Source organism: Amblyomma americanum, chromosome 8, assembly GCF_052857255.1.
Source record: "Amblyomma americanum isolate KBUSLIRL-KWMA chromosome 8, ASM5285725v1, whole genome shotgun sequence".
Taxonomy (NCBI): Eukaryota; Metazoa; Arthropoda; class Arachnida; order Ixodida; family Ixodidae; genus Amblyomma; species Amblyomma americanum.
In genome coordinates, this window is record NC_135504.1 from 24736305 (window position 1) to 24757210 (window position 20906).

The 20906-nt window shown below is 48.8% G+C and overlaps 1 protein-coding gene across 1 annotated transcript; it reads right to left on the bottom strand.

The window, feature by feature from the left end:
- Positions 1–3644: 3644 nt before the first annotated feature.
- On the bottom strand, positions 3645–20142 carry LOC144102232 (uncharacterized). The gene is made up of 5 exons (XM_077635542.1): positions 20040–20142; positions 15435–15826; positions 9443–9930; positions 9170–9232; positions 3645–3648 (listed from the first exon to the last, which is right to left on the bottom strand). Exons 1-5 carry the CDS (start codon positions 20095–20097, stop codon positions 3645–3647), a joined length of 1005 nt encoding a protein of 334 aa, XP_077491668.1. The 5' UTR covers positions 20098–20142.
- Between the last annotated feature and the right edge of the window lie 764 nt (positions 20143–20906).

A 20906-nucleotide genomic window follows, 5' to 3' on the forward strand; every position in this document is an offset into this window, starting at 1 on the left:
GCGCCCGCACTCTTCGTACAGCCCATGAAAGAACAAAACCAAAAAATCCTTCGCCTAGGGGGCCTGCAAGAAAAGAAAAGGGGCAATTAGTGACGGCTTGGCTGACTTACCCTAACCTGAAAATTGTTCCGTCGAATTTGAATCAAAGGCATCCCGAGCCTCTTACAACGAACACCACCGATTAATAACTGCTCATGCCATGTTCGCGGAGCTACAATTGAAACATACTGATCATGCATCTCTTGCAAGAAAATAATGACCTTATTTCATTGTTTCCGATTGTTTGCGTTTGTTTTAGTTCGCAAGAAATGGCTTTTGATCTCCATGTTCATCACATTGGTGCCTATATAGAGTGCTGCAAAACAGAGACAAGTGAAACATACAGGGATCTCACAGAAAGGACTCTGACATCCATGCTTCCGCTCGAAAAGGCCAATGTCGTCTAAATAGGCAAATAGAAAATAACTCACAGCTATGAAGTTTAACCATTATGCACAATTCATGCAGTGAACACTGTCAGCCCCTTTGTAGGATATACTGCGCTTCACCATTTAATATCTTGTAGCGTTGCTTGTCCATGCTCCTCAGCCCAAATTAACTGCCCATTTATGACCTGATCGTATTTAATGATTTTTTTCAATTCTTTTACTTCAATAGAAACATTTTCCGCGCTTCTCTCTTTGCGACTTTGTCGCCCCAATTCCCTTCCCCATGCAAAGTATACTGTAAACAGAAAGGATTAAAAAGGGAGTAAGAAAGGAGAGTAATCTGTCCTGTGCGCTATAGCTAAGGCAGCATACTCTCTTCTTTACTCCCATATAGGCGTTTGTTTGTGTTTAGAGTGTAGAATGCCAGCTAAAATCTATGGTTAAAATTAAAGGGCTTCCCCTCTCTATCGCAAAGGGACACCCGCAGGGCTTGACAACTATCTGACGGCTATGCAGTTGAACGTCGCGAAGGCTACAGTTTACTAAGCTGGATTGCATTTTTGTGCAGCTACGAAATGCTGTCAAGCAGCACAAATCCAGTTAAATTTAGTTCATATTCTTCTCTGCTTTCCCTATATACAGCAGCATATATGAGTATAGCAAGCCGGGGACCAGGCAGCGAGAAAAAAAAAAGAAAATATCGCCGGACAGTGGTCAATACCATTTCGTCAGGACTAGACAAACAAAAAAAAAGCATATTAGGCGCATTTACATTGTACGCAAAATTTTGGTTGTGCGCTCATAGAAGATGCACAGATGAACTAATCGCAATTAAACAAGCACGTGAAAGTCAAACAACACAGGGCAGGCGCTGTGTGTTCTTGTCCCTGTTCAGTTGCGCCTTTGTGATGTGTAGCTTAGAATGAACCACAATATAACATCCTTAAATTTCGGTCACAAAATTTGGATCAAATTCTCTAGTTTTTAATTTCGTCTGGTGGTAAACTTCTTGTTTAGGTGACACGAAAAGAATTTACAACCTACAATTTTTTTTCTTCGTGGAGGGATTCGAAGCAGCGGACCTGAATGCGTGCCGAGCAGCACTTGACAGTTAAGTCGTCTCTCATTACAACAAAACGCATTAAAAAATGTTCCTATACGGCATTCGTGAAGCGGCGATCTTTATCGTCTATCCCATGCATACCGCTTCACCTGCGCCTTGAACACACGACAGTGCAACGCCAAGAGGGACGGGAGAAGATGTCCACTGCGTGAAACGTATATCTTGTCCTCTACGTGTTGCGCAGATCTCCAACATTCTTGGACAAATATTTTGAAAATTGTGAAACTGTAAGATACTGGTATAGAAATGTTTAAGGTCCATTCTTCCGATATCTGGAAAAACCTTCCTTTTATATTGTTTCCATTGCTCGCATCGAGCAGTTATGACTCTAATAGAAAATCAATGAGGAACGCTTTGGACTGTAGCAAAAACGTTAATAGCAAAAAATGCAAGCCTGCAGGCGGGAGGTTGGGGATATATTGATCGTTGTAGTAGAATCTTACAATATATGAGGAACACTGCGCTCATAATACCCTCCCTATACCCTATGAAACACCCTCCCTGCAAAGGCCTTTAAACGTTTTCCCGTTGGAAGAGGCTTTTTCCAGAACTTTTGGGTATGACGTCAGTGGTACGCCTCCAGGCTCACCGTAACCGGAATGCAGGGGCAGCGGAGAACCTCCTCCATTACACGAAGTACATGGAGGCTTGCAGTGCCTGCAGCACCTTGACGGCCTCCACATATTGGGAAGTGGTCAACACGGCGTCCCCGCCGCCCTCAGGCGGCTCCCTGACAACACCAGACGTCTCCAGCTTGCTGGCGATGTGCTGTTTTGCGCGGAAGGCTGCCAGGTGCGCGTAGTACACAGGGGCCGGGATGCTCACGCTCCTTGCACACCGGGAGTATGTGTGGCACAGGTAGAAGCTGAGCTTCTGCAGGTCGTCCGCGCTGAACTTGGAGTCATCCCACACGATATAGTAGTGGGCCGGCCGGCTGGTGCCCTGCGGGTGCGCCGAGGAGTACACTTATTCACATGCGAGAATTCCAAGGGCCGTGTCATGTTGTGTCGCGTCGTGTCGTGGTATGTGGTGGTGCGGCGTCGTCCTGCTTGTGGTGTGATGTGGCGTGGTGTTTGCGGTTTAAATGCGCCATTACGTGGGAATGAGTGTTTAAACGCAATATACAAAAACCGGCAGTGCCCATGAGCACAACATGCGCTTGCCCTGCTCCTAATGCTGCATGCACAACATGTTTCTGGCTTTATCTGGCCTTAGATGCCCTCGCGCCAATAAATACAGTGAATAACTGTTATTTCCTGGCTGGCTGTCATCAGCGCATTCGTCGGTCATCGTCGTCTATGTCGCTGTCCCGATAAAAATCGAGGCATACAAGCCGACACGACTATTTAAACAAAAAATCAATTTTGACCGTTTTTTGAGACTTCAAAGCCGCTTCCCGCTTTAACGTACGAGCTAAACATCAAGCGCTTCTCTTTTCACCCAACCTTATGCATTCATTGTCTCAGTAGACGCCACCTCGAGAATAAAAACCAATGCCCACATTCACACGACAGCATCACCCTGCACTGGCCCTAGAGGTCCCCCATGCGCAACTTCCGTACCGCTTCCCCAAAGTCGAACAATGACGTCACAGTCACACACAGCGCTCCAGGTGGCCACAACGTAAAGCGGAAAGCTGCCGTCACAGTCTCGCGCGTAGGTGATCTCGAAGGCCATGCTTCCGTTTCCTCAAGATGTGGAAGGCCTACACCGCAGCCGCTCCTGGTATTTGCAGCGCACTAACGACGCGACGCGGCTGTGGAGACGCCGGGGAGCGGACTATTTCCTCCGCAAATTCATAAACGAAAACACCGCCGACCATTTGTTCCCTCTTACAATAGCAACAAGTGCGGAGAAGACGTCGCCTACCTGGATGCCGAAGTGGCTGCAGAGGAAGAAGTCGAAGTCCAGCGGGTGCGTGACCACCGAGTCTACGGTCGTGCCTGGTGGGACGTTGCGACACTTGCCCACACCGTCGCGGTCGTTGGCGGGCATGAACCTCGTGTGATGCCGCTTCTGGACCACGATGAACGTCAGTGGTGGCTCGTAGGTCTCGTTGGGAGACAGTTCCTTGCACGCTAGCCGGATGGCGCTCACCTGCGAGATTTGAGAGCCGAAACAAAAATGTCGGTCAAGGCTGAAAGGCCATTCGAATCATCACGATATCTACCTAGTTCAGAATGTAAACCAAACAGTTTGGACGTTCACGAACTATGCTGTCGTACCTTATACAATTGTCGTTTGACAAAAAGTGTACGGCGAAGAGCAGCGTTTTTTTTAGCAATGCTATTATCGGTTGTACTCTGGTTAAGTGAGCCGTTTAAGCTACCGTTCAGTTCAACGGAAGTGCAGCTTTTCCAACTGACGCTGAAATGAATAACAGTCGGCTGCAGTTACTCGGCATACTCCGCTAAATTTAGTTCACGCGGTCCACATTCTGGATCACGTGATCGGTTTGTACATAACTCTGGGCATTGACTCCCTATAGTTGACTTCACTGAACTAAAATTTCTGTGCAAGCTTGGTGTTTGAGTATGCCTAAAGTGAACAAGCACACAGAGCTAAGAAAATTCAGTATAGGAACGTCCGGCTTCACCGCTCAGCCGTTGTTTTCCTTGTGCCACTTCGCGGTATTCTTTTTCTGGATGCACTAATCCGAATATAGTCGGATACACTCAAGAATGAAGCCGCTTTTCTCCGTAAAAGGACCCCGTTCCAGCCAATGGCTTCGGCTTATTATCACGAACCCTCAAGGCTGACAATGCGGTGAGCGCCGTGACAGTGACAATAGTCTTCCCTGTGAGGGGGGAGACTAACCCCTTTCATCTACAACTCCCTACGTGGTTACCCAAGCAGGCTCATGAGAATTGGTCTACGCCATTGGCTGCAAGATAGTCCATTCAGGGGGAAAAGCCGCTCGGTTCTTGAGTTGTATCCGACTATAATGGAAGTTGTAGTTGTACTTATATTAGCCAGGATAGCAAGATGTGGCAGCCGGAAATGCCGCCGACTTGGGCGATTCAGAGGGTCAGTAGACTGGTCCAACTGCATATCTCTACTGAGCTGAGATCTCAACAGCAGGTGGCGCTGCCTTTTATTACCCGTGCCACACGCGCACTAGAAATAACCGCAGATGATTGTAGGCTTAAGTTTGCCTATGCCATTATTTTCGGAGCTGGCGCTACACGTCCAGATTTAACGACATTATCATTTATTGGCAGATTTATTGACATTACAGATTCGCGACTAAACAGAGGAGATTACAATCCAATAAATTACGATATTAAAATGTTTTCTGATAATATTCTGACACCCTCTTTTCAATATAGGTCAGAAGAAGATAACCGCGGGTTCAATTTAGAGACAAGCTCGCAGAAATAGTAGCCAAACATGTCCCGCTTATCACGCTATCAAATCATAAACCTAACCCTTGCTTTACATGAAAGCATCAACGCATGAGAAATAAGGAAAAACGGTTGTACAAAAATACAAAGCAAGAATGTTCGCCCTGCGCGCGGGGTAAATATAAAACCAACCTAAAGCTGTTTTGTCCTGGCCTTTGTGACGAAAAAAAGCCCTTACTGCGCTACTTAAGAACAATAAAAGCAAGTCATTCAAAACAATACGTCCGAACAGTGTCAGTAATGATATATCAATGCATGACGTTCACAGCACCCCCTACTTCGATGCCGAATGTCCTAAAGCATTTAACTCGTTTTTCGCATATATTTTCACCCAAGAATATAATCCTAACATCTCGTATATACCTGATTTTGGTTACCCGTACATGGCACCGGTTGACATTACACTTGATGGCTTAGTACTCCTGATAAATAACCAAGTACCCTCCTTTCCTGGTGTTGATGAAATCAATTCAAAATACTAAAGAAATGCCATTTCTGTCTCCAGCATCATCTTTCTTCATAACTTTAAGCAGACAATATCTACAGGTGAGGTTTCCACCGATTGGAAAATAGGAAATGTTGTACCGGTTTTCAAAAGTGGCAACAAACACTCGCACGAAAACTGCCCACTTGCACCTTTTTGGACTTTGCCAAAGCATTTTATCGGGTAGAACATTGCCGACAAATATCTAAGCTTTATGCGCTTAAATTAGATTCTTTAACTCTGTCATGGGCCAGTAGTTTTCTTTCTAATCGCCAGCAGTTCGACGTTGTTAACAATTATTAATTTCCTGTTTCCGATGTTACATCGGACGCGGCGCAAGGAAGCCTCCTCGGTCCATTACTGTTCTTAATTTACATTAATGACCTGCCAGCAACAATCTCATCTTAGATACACACATTTGCTGACGACTGCATTAATTATTGGCCAATAAAATTTACTAATGGCCGCCTTGAACTTTAAAGTGACCTCGATTGCATAAACGACTGGTGTAAAACGTATCTAATGACTTTAAGCTTTTCTAAGTGTAAGATAATTACTTTTAGCCGAAACTTAGTGACTTCCAATTTTTCATACCACAATAATAACGATACATTGGCTCGGACTACGCAGTATAAGCATCTAGGCGTCCATATTTCATCAAACTTTTCTAGGGCTGAACACACAACCACCACTTTCGCCAATGCTTCCCGGTCACTAGTTTTCCTTCGCCATAACCTGCAATGCACTACCCCTCACGTGCATAAACAAGCCTACATTATTTTTGTAGCACCGCAGCTAGAGTACGCTTCATCCATCTGGTCACCTTATCAGAAATATCTAATAGAGAAGTTGGAAGCTGTCCAGAATCGGGCTTGTCGTCTCATTTCGCAAAATTACAGTTATCAGTCCAGTGCAACCAAACTGAATATCAAACTTTCGCTCCAAGCATCCTTTGCAAATTCGTCGCGAGACTGCCCTTTTATCTATCTTTCACAAATGCGTCCATGCCACTGATTCACCGCAAGCACATCTACGACGTCCCTCCTACTTATAACATAGATTATATAATAACTACAGCTTAGCCGAATTTATGGCAACACACATGATTTCAACTTCTCGTCACTCCCGCGTGCCATTCGTCTCTGGAATGATCTTCCGGACTGCATCGCCCTGCAGGGCAATCAAGACACATTTTCCAAACATCTACCCAAATACTTCGTTGATAACGGTTAGCATGTCATTTAAATACTCAGGATTCGTACAACTTCGTTTTCAGCAGCTTGAGACTATTGCCTCTTTGGTTTCGTGGATGCGCAGCTTTGCTCATTTATGCCTGATATGTTTTCTTTGGCTTTTGTATAAATCTTCGTGCATTTCTCCTGTTTTGTTTCATGACGCAGAGTGTTTTTTTTTACTTTTATCCCTGTTAATGAATTGCGATATCTTATCTGAACTCACCTCTTTTTTGTCTGTTTTGCTGTACATTTAATATGATTTTTGGATTTCTGGCCTATTTCTCACTAACTTCTGTATCGACCCCTTACACAATGCCTCTCCAGAGGCCTATAAGGTATCTCTATATAAGTAAATAAATAATTTAATTATTCACGGTGAAGATACCGCCTTCAAGGCAGTAAAAAAAACCCTGAACATAAACAGTGTTAATGAGCCAATATCCCAGCAATGCTATTCAGATATAATTTAAAAATTAATTTGTAGAATAGGCCACTGTTCTTGCTTGACAATAGTGTAAAAGTAGAACTCGTGTGTCAGCTCAAATGATAACAGTACATATGAATTGCTGGTAAAAATATTGTTCTTTTTGAATAAACCATTATCCTCTGTATAGTAACTTCACACAAAAAAAAAATGTTTTCCTGTATGCGGAATGGGGAAAAGAGTATACAGTGCTCGGGCGAATGAGTTGTGGCGAACTCAGAAGGTCGCAAAAGCCAGTTAGTCTGTCTAATGTCATTAAATACGAGTGCGTGGCACCACGCCAATTGCGTTAAAAATTGATTTACTAAGTAATTAATGACATAAAACTTGACCGTGTGGCACGGGTATAACACCTCGAGCTGTCGTTCAGTTCAACGGACGGTCAACTGCGCAGCAGTTATAATCACCCGTGTGTAAGAAGGGTGAGAGGCAGAGCGGATACGTACAAAACCGCGCCAGAGGCCTCAGTCTTGGATGTTTACCACCTTTTGAAGAGAAGCGATCAACCTAAGGTCAACTAACGCCGAGAAGACGTCTCCAGAAATGAATATCCTGGATGTCCTGAAATTATAACCCTGTGGAGATCAATTCGGTGTCTTTAACGTATATGCACAGCTTGTCCCCTTCTCAAAAGACAAAGGTTATCCAATGACACGAGTGACATTGAATGCGGGAAAAACTGTCTTAACGAGATGAGCGTTTAGTGGGCACACTATTGTAGTAGGCGCAGTTGCTTACCTCATGGTTACGGACTTCCAAGAACTGCCCCTCGCTCACTCCGTCCCTGTAGAAGACGATCCGCTCGGGCTTGTGCCTGGTGGCGCGGTAGAAAGCCAGTAGCAATTCTTTGATCATGTCCTTCAGGTCTCTGATGATTTCCACACGCGCCTTAGCCTCGGAGTCTTCAATCTGTACCCGAATGGTGGCGTGAAACTTGGACGGTACAGCGTCTAGGCTTCCGACGCACGCAGCGATGGATGGCCTGACCTTGTCTCCAGGCGATGGATGCGACACGTCTGCTCCGATGACGATCACAGGGCTATGGAACAGCTTCGGCTTCTCCTGCATCAGGAGACTATTGTTGATACCGCCCATCTTGGCGTTGATCTTCTGGCACAGGTTTTGGATGAGCGCTGCGTTGCACTTTTGAACCACGTTGTTGTCCAATATGCATTGTGTGCGCAGGGAGAGCTCAGTCTCTGCCACCTGCTTGATCTCAGCGTAGTTCGTGTCTTTTGTTATCACAGCCACAACCATCTCCAACTGCGGGTGCTGCTGGCGCTGCTCCGTGAGAACGGTCCGCATTAGCTTGCGGTTTGTGTCGAACGTGATGACCGCAAGCGGCTGCGCAATGCGCATGCCCAGTTCTTGGCCGATACGGATGAGCATCCTGACGAAGTTTTCCAGGGAATCCTTGTGCGCGAAGCGGCTCACGTTGAGAACAATCCACTTTGTCATGGACATCGCCTCGCAGAAGCGCTGCCCTCGGAGATCCCACGTACCGTTGCGCGGCTTGCACATGGTGTTGTTCTCAAAAACCAGAGATGGCGGGTCGAGCACTCTGCCCACAACCTGAGTGGGTTCAGTGTTGATCTTGACGCCGAACTCTCGTAGGTACTTGTCCGAGCTGCTGACCATGTCGCGCACAGACTGACGAATCTCCTGGAAGCGCTTGGCTGGCGGCTGGGCCGTGCGCTTGATCATCTCGGCGGTCTGACTCTCGTCGAGCTTCTTCCGACAGTGCTGGCCTTCGGCCAGCTCGCACACCTCCAGAGGAATGTAGACCGGATGCGTCGGGCTACCACTCTGCACGCAAGGGAAGTTCGGGTACGACAAGCGTCTGTAGCGGCTCTGGAAGTAGTCTGCGACGGAGATCTGACTACCTTCTGATTCAAAATAGATTTCCTTAGCAGGTTCTCTCGTGATCTTGACCACTTTGTACTTGCGCGGGTACGGAAGGTGCGTCACTTTGACACGGAGTCCCTTGAGCTCCCTATTCAGGCGCACATACTGGTTCTCGCGCAATGACCGGAAGTCCGCGGGCGTCAACACACGACGGCTGTCGCTTAGGAACCTGCACATGAAGTCGACCAGTGGAAGCGACTCGTAGAATGCTGTTGCTGACATGTCGACGTTAAGCATGGGCTTCCATTGGGCGGGTCGAACACTCGTGTAGTAGCCAAACCACACCTCCCGGCCTCCTCCGAGGTCATTGTGCTCGTTGGGTCCAGGCGGTCTGAAGAACGAGCGTCCAACCGGTGCAAGGTTGATCGAAGGGCTGTGCCTCAAGACGATGTCGATGGCCTGGAGGACTTCCTGCGGCACAGTTTGTACGTGCTTTTGGAAGACACCATGCAGGGCGTCCAGGTTCACTGTGGCCGCGTACTGGATCTTGATTATAAACTTCTGGGATCTTTGGTCTTCCTCGAGGTCGACTGTGAATGTGCGCTCGCGGAAGTTGAGCTGGCGGCGCGTGTACAGGTTCTTGCGGCCATCGAAAGCCGGGATGCAGTTGGCCAGGTCTTGCCGGTACTTCTTTACTAGGAGCTCGATGACAATCCTGTTGATCTTCGTGCTGAGACATCGGTACTTTTTCTGCTCAGGAACCTTGGTCTCCTGGGCAGTCTCAGAGGAGATCTCGACGTCATAGTGATAGACGCTGCCAGTCGGTATCTCAATGCTGAAGTGGTTGGCAAGAAGTTGTATGGTCCGACCCAGCTGGCCGTGGGCGGGCCGCCGCGGGAAGTGAGAGGGCAGGGTTCGCTCGAGCTCCTGCGCCGTGATTGGTGGCAATTAGAGCAGAGCATGAACAATTAAGGATGCACGCACTGTCTCGTGTGTTGAGCGTCACTTAACTTTGACCGAATGGTCTTCGATCTACACTACACTGCAGGACCGGTTCCGGTGAGTCTTAATGAAAAAAGCCTCCTGCACCCCGTGCGTTGTAGCGAGCCCATTAAAGGACGGCGCTTGATCATTGATATGCTCCAGTGAGAATGTTTTAAATGTTTCGTGCAAGCGAAGCTATCTGCAGTCAATATCTAAATTTCAGCGTATTCGAGACTTCCTATATCTTTTCATCACTCTTTTCATGGTCACAGGTCGGCGCTCTTCATCCAGCCCTACCCAATCGGCCCCACCGCCGGCTGCCGACGAGTTCGGTAGTTATCCCCTGTAGAATGGGGTCGGGGGGGGGGGGGGCTCCTGAACCGCCGAAGCGACGCTTATTACTCGCAGTGGCCATAGCAGCTGCCTTACTTTTGAATCTAACTGACAGACAAATCTGAAAAAAAATACGCAGCAGCGCGAGGCGTAGAAATGCGCGTGCGTGAAAAAGTCTCTGAAAAAAGCTCGCCAACCTTCGCTCGGGATTGTGGCTTCTGTGCTCAATGTAGAAATATATGGTTCAGGTGTTTATGACGAGAGAACATAGTGGTTGAGCTAGGTTATATACACGGCTGGTCAAAAGTCTCCGGGCCACAGGGCTTGCTTCTTTTGAGCAGTATATCATGGCATTTAAGACGCGAATAAAGCTATCAAGGTTCGCAGAAAACAAAAGCCTCTTCCGCCCTCAATGGATATTTTGAGTATTTGAGGGTGTCATGTCTGCCTTATTATACAGCTCAAAAACAGTCCCTGTGGCCTGGGAACTTTTGACCGACCCTGCACTTTCCTCAGAATATATTTCAGATCCTTGTGCTATCTTGCGCACATATGACATGGACGATCGTGACGATTGCAAAATCAAGGAACCGCACTGCGTGGTCGGTGTGTTCATCAAAATCGAGACAGTAATTACTAGTTTTTTCCCTGCCTTAACTTATTTATTCAGGGAACCAAGGCCATGGTGGCGCAAGAGCTGTAGAAGCATTTCTTGCAAGGATTATAAACCACTCAAAGTTCAACTGTGGGCGGTTTTGAATGTTTTTAGACGTGGCATTGTGTTCCACTATGCATCACATTTCTTAAGACCTTTCTCCGTGCCTCAGAAACCGTTTTTCAAAATCCTCAGTAGAAGCCCTTTAAAACAGCAAAAACAAAGAACGCCGAAACTAAAACTGGGTTTCCCTTAAAGTGTGACATCGAGACAGAAGCTTGTCGTCATGCATACTGTCACAGAACCTCTCGGCGCGTTGACTGAATAAACTGGAGACCATAAGCGACCGACCACAGTTTGTGTGAAGTGACCATAGAAAGAGGTCTTATTTTTTTTTTCTTGAGCAAACTCCAAGAAAATATCGAGGGGCATGCAGCTGGTGACGTCACAGTACATTGTCGCCCACAGAAATCTTCGCTATTTCTGTGGAAGGAAGGCGACACGCTGAAGCTGGTGAACAGCCTAGTCATCAGCAGAATAACTTACTTTCTTCCATATCACAGCATGCTGAAAAGTGAAGAAAATCAGGCAGAGGTCCTAATCAAAGGAGCCTACAAGACAGCTTTGGGCCTACCCAGAAACACGTCGAACGACAAGCTGGCAGAACTGGGGCTGCAAAACACGTTCGACGAGTTAAGCAGGGCACAAGTCATGTCAGAGATACAAAGGCTAAGGAACTCGGCAACAGGGAGGGAGCTCCTACGGAGGTTGAACTATAAGGAGGTCCACGACATCGAGGATAGATCGGCAGACATCCCAGACGAAATACGTCGAACCTACGAGGTTAGCCCAATACCCAGGAATATGGATCCAAATCTACACGCAGCCAGAAGACAGGCAAGAGCTGCATATGTAGAGGCGAAGATAGCCACACAAGATCAGGTAGTCTACACTAACGCCACTCTGTACCCGTGGACTCGTAGCCAAAACATCAAGAAAATGGTATCGGTTGTCACAACAAAGGAGGTTTGCCTCATCAGCGGCGCATCCACGAGAGATGGGACGATAATTAAAGCAGAGGAGATAGCCGTAGCTCTAGCGGCAGCCGAGGCTTATCGCACCAACAAATCTCTCACAATCACAACAGATTCCCAAGAAGCGTGCAGACGCTACATGGTAGGAAGAATCAACAAGAAAACACTAAGAATTTTCTTGAAAACGCAGCGAACCAACGAAAAGATCAACATAGGATCTACTGGGTGCCGGGACACGCCGGAATCGAAAGCAATCTGAAGGCGGACAAGCTAGCTCGCGAGCTGACTATCCGAGCTGGTGCGTCAAATGCCTCGGACGGCCCGGAGATGACGGTAGAGCTCACGTACGCAGCTATCCTCAACCTCATCAAAGGCAGAAGACGCAAATACCCCCGCCACATCCTCTGCTAACACAACATGAAGCGACATGTTGGAGAAGACTCCAAACAGGAGCCTTCCACAACCTTCACATTCTACATAAGATGTATCCGGAGCAGTATAGTGATGCATGTCCGTGGTGCGGGGCAACCCCCACGCTGTATCATATCACACGGGAATGCATACACAATGTAGCTTTCCGAGGTAATAAAGAGCGAAGTGTGGAGCAGTGGGAACCGGCTAACCAGCAGCCAGCTCAAGGTCCTAAGAGACCTAGTGAGCCACGCATGCCGGATGGCCAGGTACAGTGGTGCCTTGGACTAGGAGCGCCAACCACGCTCAACCTGGAAGACATCGGCAATCTTCGAGCAAGCAGAAAGACTCCTTTATTACAGCACTAAAGTTTATTCACTCACTCACACACTCGTCGCGATTGGGGCGACAAAATTAGAAAAATTTAATCCTCATGAAACAAAACCAGCGCCCGGCGGCGAAGCTCGGCAAAAGGAACTACCGTGGAAATTTCGGCATTCGTGGAGGTCGGAAGGACGCGCCAGCCGCTCATTAACAGCGAAAGATGAGCAACATACGGGACTCTTTCCTTGAAAAGAGAATGTGCAGAAGCATAATTTATAAAAATAAACAGCTACGGCCCAAGGAAACATCAGTTTGCCAGAGTGGATGTTTGGACTCGACGATGGCTCATTTAGCTTGGAGTAAAAGCTTATTTAACGAGTGACTGAAAAAGACAATACACTCACCGCGATGGCTCACTGGTTAGAACGCTCGGCTGCTGATCCGGTTTCCCTGGTTCGAACCCGACCACACCGGCTGCGGTTCTTTGGAGAGAGAATACGCTAAGGCGCCCGTTTGCTGTTCGTTTCCAGTACACGTTAAAAATCCCCAGGCGGTCAAAATTGTCCCGTAGCCCTCCACTACGGCACTACTTCACTTCTTTCACCCCCCCTTTGTCCCTTCCCTTATGACGGATTACGGATATCCACCGATATGTGAGACAGGTACTGCGCCATTTCCTCCCCCCCCCCACCCCGGAAAAAATTAATGTGGATGAGCCCGATAATAATTAATAATAATAATTGGTTTTGGGGGAAAGAATGCGCAGTATGTCTCACATATCGTTGGACACCTGAACCGCGCCGTAATGGAAGAGATAAAGGAGGGAGTGAAAGAAGCAAGGAAGAAAGAGGTGATGTAGTCGAGCGCTCCGGAATAATTTCGACCACCAGGGCACACCCGCCCCGGTGGCTCAGTGGTTAGGGCGCTCGACTACTGATCCGGAGTTCCCGGGTTCGAACCCGGCCGCGGCGGCTGCGTTTTTACGGAGGAAAAACGCTAAGGCGCCCGTGTGCTGTGCGATGTCAATGCACGTTAAAGATCCCCAGGTGGTCGAAATTATTCCGGAGCCCTCCACTACAGCACCTCTTCTTCCTTTCTTCTTTCACTCCCTCCTTTGTCCCTTCCCTTACGGCGTGGTTCAGGTGTCCAAAGATATATGAGACAGATACTGCGCCATTTCCTTTCCCCCAAAACCAATTAATTAATAACACCAGGGTACATTTAACCTGCACTGACATCGCACAGCACACGGGAGCCTTAGCGTGTTGCCTCCATAAAAACGCAGCCGTCGCGGTTGGGTTCGAACTCGGGATCTCCGGATCAGTAGCCGAGCGCTCTAACCACTGAGCCACCGCGGCGGGTTGGATCAGCCCAGCTAATCCAGTATATACAAAGCGAAAGCGATATTGAGCTCTCCACTGACCCACGGAGTCGGTTGTGCGCCTTTACATTCGTGAAAAAACGGTCTTTGCCAAGTTGTCAACGCCAATGAACTATGAACGCCGTCGGCTCACTTGTTTTGTTTACTTTTCGAGGGAAGGAAATGGCACAGTAATCATCTCACATATCTCGGCGGACACTCTAACCGCGCCGACAAGGAAGGCATAAAGGAAGGAGGCAAAGAGGAACGCGAAAACAAAATTGAAAGTTGGATTTTGAGGAAAGGCGCGGCGGTGCGCAGCGGCGGAACACTTTTGGCTCGGTGCTACCAGTGGCGCATGCGCAGTAGTGGGTAGAAAGCGAGAGAGAAAAATGGGCCGTGTGTCATCACTGCTCCTCGTGCATGCGCAGCACGGCTCTCCAGGAATCATGCGAAACTGCGCAACCTGCGGCCAGTAAAGCTTTCGCTTTATAAACAAATATTTCATACGCTGGCAACACAACACTCGGCCGCCGGCGTATATGTACTGAACCCGAAGGCTAAACCTGACGACGCACCAATTGCTTGAGCCAACCTTTATCCAGGCCATGACTGAGGCCCTGAACCTCACAGAAGAAACTGTGAACATTGAAAATTGATTTTCAGGGAAAGGAAATGCTGCTGTATCTTTCTCACATATTGGCGGACACATGAAACGCGCCATAAGGGAAGAGAAAAAGGAGGGCGTGAAAGAGGAAAGGAAGAAAGAGGTGCTGTAGTGGAGGGCTCCGGAATAATTTCAGTCACCTGGGGAGCTTTAATGTACACTGACATCGCACCGCACATGGGTGCCTTTGCGCTTCGCCTCCACCGAAATGAAGCACCGCGGTCGGATTCAAACCACTCATTTATATGCGGTTGTTAAGTCGCAAACTTATAACTTATAACCTAACTTATAACGTATAAACTTATAAACGAAGCGGTTTATAACGAAACTAATATAATGAAGAAATTATGATTGCACGTGGAAGCTCGGCCAACAGGGGCTATAACGAAGCTACAGTTATAACGAAGTAATTGCCGGAAACCTTCAACTTCGTTGTAAAGAGGTTCAACTGTATTTGGACCGCTGGCATAACTAGCTGCACAGCATGGTTTATAACGATATAATGGATATAACGAAGGAATTACGATTCCCCTCGGGAGCTCCTTCAACACTGCATATAACAAAGCAAAAGCCGCGAACGAACTTTCAGCTTCGTTATAACGAGGTTAAACGAGCTACATGGCATGCCTCAAGATGAAGCCCTTTCCGTGAAACAGTACGCACCTTGATCCTGACATCGTCACCCGGAGTGGCCTGGTCGCCAGCTTCGGAGGTTTGCTGTGTCACCGCAACGGGCGGCGTGCATGGTGGCGACGGTGGTAGGGCAGCTGCTGCCGGCTGACTGCCACTCACGGCGGCTGCTGCGGATGCAGGCCGGGGGTTGCTGGCAGCTACGTTGGCGGAACCCGAGGCGGCGGCGGCCCCGTTGCTGGGACGGGAGGCGCTGGGCTGAGCGCTGGGCTCCGCGGCCGTGGTCGGGCCGCCGCTGACGGCGCGCGGCTGCGGGCTGGCCGCGGCGCCCTGCTGGAGTGCTTGCGCGAACGAAACCCGCGAGGGACCGGCGGGCGACGGAGCAGGATGGGTGTCTTGGTTGCCACCGCTGGCCGAAGGCACCGCTGCGAGCCGAAAATTCATATTTAACGTCGGCTCTATATATCGGCTGCGTTTGCGATCATAGCGATCGTTACGACACGCATATATACACTGACGAAAGCAGAAGACTGGACAGCCGTCGCCGGAGCTCCGTTGGTAGAGCACCGGACGCGAAATTCAGAGGTCGTGGGTTTCGGATCCCACCAGCGGCATGTGGTTGCTTTTCTTCTGCTTTCTAATGAATTATCTTTAAAAAGGTTCGCTTCTTTATGGTGGTTTAAAGTCGCAAAGAGACTATTTAAAAAGTCATTGCCCTATTAAGCCTCTACTGATGAACACCACAAATTATTTAAGAAAGCATCCCCTAAGTTTCTTGGTTTCGGTGACTGTTGGCTTCCGTCATGTCATAACGAGCACCTCTTGTCCCTTCCCTCGTCTGCTCAACGGGAAGACAGCTGGTATAGAGTACTTAGTCGATGGTTTGATCGAAAGCCGTCTGGTCAGGTCAGCACAGAGGTCAGCAGAATCAGTCTTCGGTTTACTGACCATGTTAAAGTGCGCAGCTGACAGCAATTAACATATTTGACATGGTCAGTGACCGAAAATGCAGTATAGAGTGGTCGAGAGCATATGTCGCAACAGCCGTCCCAACTCAGACAGCTGTGCAAGCCGATAGTGGCATGCACCGTGACTAAACCCGACCAAACCCGCAGCGACCCCAAACAGCGTCGTAAACCCTTTGCACTGAAGAACTGAGTGCTCGGCCCTAGCTGGCGCACATGGTCTTAATTTTCACACAAACGGGATCAGCCCTCCCCCACAGCAACAAAGAAGCGATAAGCCCCGCCGTATTCAATAAATTTGCGACACACGCGCAAGCTTTCCCTATAGTTCGCTATTTGAGAAGAAAAAAAACAATTTTCAATTTAACTTGGCGAACCCTGGAATACAGCGAAAAGCAAGGACGCTTGATGAGTGTCTCAGGCTCGTCCATGGCAGCGCCTGCATGGACAGCCGTTCTATAGCATATACCCACACGCCCAGGTGGCTTAGACGCAATCTCACTGGGGCTTAGACCCCCATCGAATGTTTTTAAGCTCAAAGGTGAACCCAAATCTCACCAAATGTCAAAGGCCAAAGATCAGATGTCAACTAAAGGTCATGGGTCAAGGTCAGGGGTCAAGAGTTCGACCCGTATCTGTACCACGTACGGTCATGCACGGCTAAAGTGGTTGGGCTGAAGGTCGTTCAAGGCTATTCTCCGGCCTATGGGACGACTCCTTTACCAAACGTGGTGAAGCTTTTCGCTTCGTGTTCAACGGCAGTGACTTCTTTCATTTCATTCCTTTTAGAGCGCAGCTCGCCCGTTCCTGAGTTCCGCATCGTAGCCCGTGTAACATGCTAGCCGACAGGTGACGTGTTACGGAGTGTGACAGGTGACGTGTTGGCCGGGAGCAGCAGAGCGAAGCGCCACCTGCCATCGCGAGAGGAATGGACAGCCGGAAGGCAGCTGCTACGGGACGATTCCGGAGGGTGGCTAGCAACATAAAACGACACCTGCCAAGCGGTAGCAGGCGGCATGCGAAGAGCTGCGCTCAACTTTCGGATTACCGTCTGTCGCAATCGGCATTCAGTTTTTTTTTTCATTTATATATCGGGCGTAAAGAATACACATTTCTTGCCGCGGATAACGCTTGCTGTCACGGAGAATGTCAGCACATGCTGGTTGCGGGAAACGCGCTTCTCCAATTCCTTACCTTTCCTCAAAATCGACGGGGTCCAGAACATCGTCAGCGCCAATGCCAATGATCACAATGAACGCGGCGGTGGCGGTTGAATGACGTCATAGCTGTCACGTGGTTTCTCCTCGGTTCAAGGTCAAACTCTCGTACACAGCGAAGCAGCTACGCAGGGTAGTAGTAAAGCCTTCGCTTCACGGGAAGGGGACGATGAAGTGGCTGCCTGGCCCTAATGAGCAATGATGTAGGGGCTCTCGCATATGTGGCGAAGGCTGCTTGCCACCGGGAGTACCTGTTGCTAAACCGTCGTCATCGCTTCAGATGACGCGGCTGTTGAGACGCGCGTCCTTTCTTCCCAACTTTCCTCTCATATTTCTTTTAACTCTCCTACTGTCTGCCCGTGGCAGCGATTATCTGTACGTGGCAGTGATTGTGCATCAGCTGGAACCAGTGGGCGGGCCTGTTAACTTTTCATTATTCCCTCAGTCGAAACAACAGCAATACCGTGCCACTCATCGCGCCACACTGCGGGACGCCAAGCAGTTCATCCGGCTTGATTTAACCCGGCAGCCCCCATAGGTTTCACACTCTAACCTTGAAACAGAACACACGCTGTAGCGATAAATAGCGATCACAATCCGGAGAAAGAGACATTTGCTGAAAATAAAAAATTGATTTTTGAGGAAAGAAAATGACGAAGTAAAAATCTCGCATATCTCGGTCTACACCTGAAGCACGCCGGAAGGGAAGGGATAAAGGAGGGTGTGAAAGAAGAAATGAAGAAAGAGATGCTGTAGTGGAGGGCTGCGTAATAATTTCGACCACCTGGGGATCTTTAACGTGCACTCACATTGCGCAGAACACTTTCGCCTTTGCGTTTCGCCTCCATCGAAACGCGGTCCGGTTCGAACCCGTTTCCCCGGATCAGTAGCCGAGCGCACTAACCACTGAGCCACCGCGGCGTGTAATGCGGATAGCCCATGCCAAAAATGCGGCGGAAACAGAGTAAGGACGCTGAAACACGATGCCCGAAAGACGCGGGTTCAATCTCTGCCGCGGAGGTCGAATTTCGATGGAGGCGAAATTCAAGAGGCCCGTGTTCTGTGCCATGTCAGCGCATGTTAAAGAACCCCAGGCGGTCGAAATTTCCGGAGCCCATCACTACGGCGTTCCTCATAGCCTAAGTCGCTTTAGGACGTTAAACCCAAATAAACCATAAAGGAATCGTAAATGCGCTGAAGAGATTGTTGTGCGGAGCTGCAGAGGGATTGCTGTGCACCAAGAAGAACGGGCTAAAACGAGACAGCAGCGCTCGGAAACGTGCCGTGGATCAAGGCACTGACCAAGCGGAAGAGCGTTCCACAGCACCTGCTCCGTGTCAGGTCAGCAGCATGGCCGGAACACACAGGCGAACGGGCGACGCGTGCAGCAGCGCGTGCTCGAGGAGCGGCGAGACGAACAGTGCGCGTGCGCAAGGCGAACGTTCGGCACGGCATTCTCGGCAGGAACGCGCCGCCGGTCATAAATGCGCGGCTCGGCTGGTCCCCCTTTTTTAAAGGTCCTCTCGGAAAAAAAACGACGTGATCCGAAGCGACGCGATCCTTTGTATTGGGTTATGCGTTTCAGTTAGGTACTTCAGATAACCTGTTAGCACTGACGGTCGTAGCATCCCTGGAATTTGGTAATTTTGTTCATTTCGCATACATTCTCTCGTATAGCAATGCTACCGCTACATCAAGTATTCCCGAGACTGCAGCATTAATGCAAAACGTTGTTTGTGCTAACAAGAGGGACTAATATTAATGTTATCGAAAGAGTGCATTGTCCACAACGCAGGTTGGAGCTTGAGCAAGCTGAAGGCGTTGCAATTTCACTAAGCGTGCGGGCTTTGTTCGAACAAAGCAAGGCTCTTCGCAGCCCGAGGGCAGCGCGCCCAATACCGGCGTTGCATATGGCGACACTCTACGAACCACGAGGACGGCAGACGCGCAGTCGCACGCAGTCCAAAGGCCACTTCACATAGGAGCGAAAACGCTAGCAATTTGTGCCGCCGCGGCGCACAAAGCCGTTTCGAGACGTCGCGGCGCGTCGAACGGCCAGAGCGAAGAGGTTCAATAAATGTGCAAATTCTTCGCTGCAACGCGCCGCTCTATCGCTCTGCTCGCTCATTTGCTTGCACGTGAACCAACCTTAACGCGATTAGAAGGCTGCCGAGATCGCTTCGGCTCAACCGTACCAGGTATTTTTTCTCTCAAGTCACGGTCAATCACGCTCACATAAAAACAATGGTGCATAATAGCGAAAACAAACGGGTAACGAAACTCGTGCATTTCGTTCAGCCTTCTCGCAAAATTATAATGCTTTAGAACACAATCATCCTAGCCCACGAGGTTAGGCCTAAAGCGACAACTATGTGACGCCAGATGAACAAAGGGATAGAGCACCCAAACGAGACTGCGGCGGAGGCCACAGAACCGAAAGGAAATTCGCTACGCACCTGGAGGTCCAGCAGCTGAGTCGTTTTTCTTCTTGTCTTTGCGCTTTCCTTTCCCCATTTAGATAGCGGGCCACAAACACAAATGGAAATCACCGGAACGGACGTCTTGACTGCCTGTCGAGCCCCTGAAGAAAGGCAAAATGGCTGCGCTGTTTCTCCTTTATAGTGGCCTCTTCCGCTCTGCGATTGGCTCATATGCGACGCCACGAGCTGCACGTGTTCCGCCGTCATTGGCTACGCTTGGAGACGTCATGCGCGTGCCGGCGCTTCTGCCTCCAAGAACGCATAAAGAAAAAAAACTGCATGGAACCAAAGGGAATTGTCGTACGATAACGCTTTACCACTGCTCCTTATGGGAACGCAAGGTCCCGGCGCGTCTCGAACACGCGCGCTGTGGAAGTCGAAGACAACAAGTGGAGGGTGACTCCGCTTCGAAACCCAATTATTCCTAGAAGCTACTTTGCTGAGAGGGTATAGTTCGCAAAATACAGAGGCGCATACCAAGGTCACGGACGTACAAAGTGAGAAAAAGTTACGAGCGCTGTTAGCATTCATTTCCCATTTTGTGCAAGTCCGTGGTTTCAGCTCAGAGATCAACATGACTGAGACACCGGAATGCGGCAAATAAAAAAAAACTGTAGCGATTTGTCAACATTTCTGGCTTTTATTTATGCCTATATGTATTTGTTAATGCATCCGTTTAATTCATTTTATTCCCACGTGCTAGCGTGGTTAAGTCTCGGAGTAAGGAATGTGTTTTACTGCCCACATGTGAGGCGACACTGGTGGTGGTAGTGGATTTTTTTTTTTAAAAATAGTAAAAAGGAAGGAAAAGATTTTTGCTAGCCCCGGCATTTGCCATCGATA

What these genes read in the sequence shown, in the direction of transcription:
- LOC144102232 (XM_077635542.1), bottom strand. Translation starts at nt 20,097, where the DNA reads ATGGGGAAAGGAAAGCGCAAAGACAAGAAGAAAAACGACTCAGCTGCT. An exon ending in CTCAGCTGCTGGACCTCCAG is followed by an intron (nt 15,827 to 20,039) that starts GTGCGTAGCGAA and finishes TTCGGCTCGCAG; the next exon opens with CGGTGCCTTCGGCCAGCGGT. An exon ending in GTGACGATGTCAGGATCAAG is followed by an intron (nt 9,931 to 15,434) that starts GTGCGTACTGTT and finishes ATCACGGCGCAG; the next exon opens with GAGCTCGAGCGAACCCTGCC.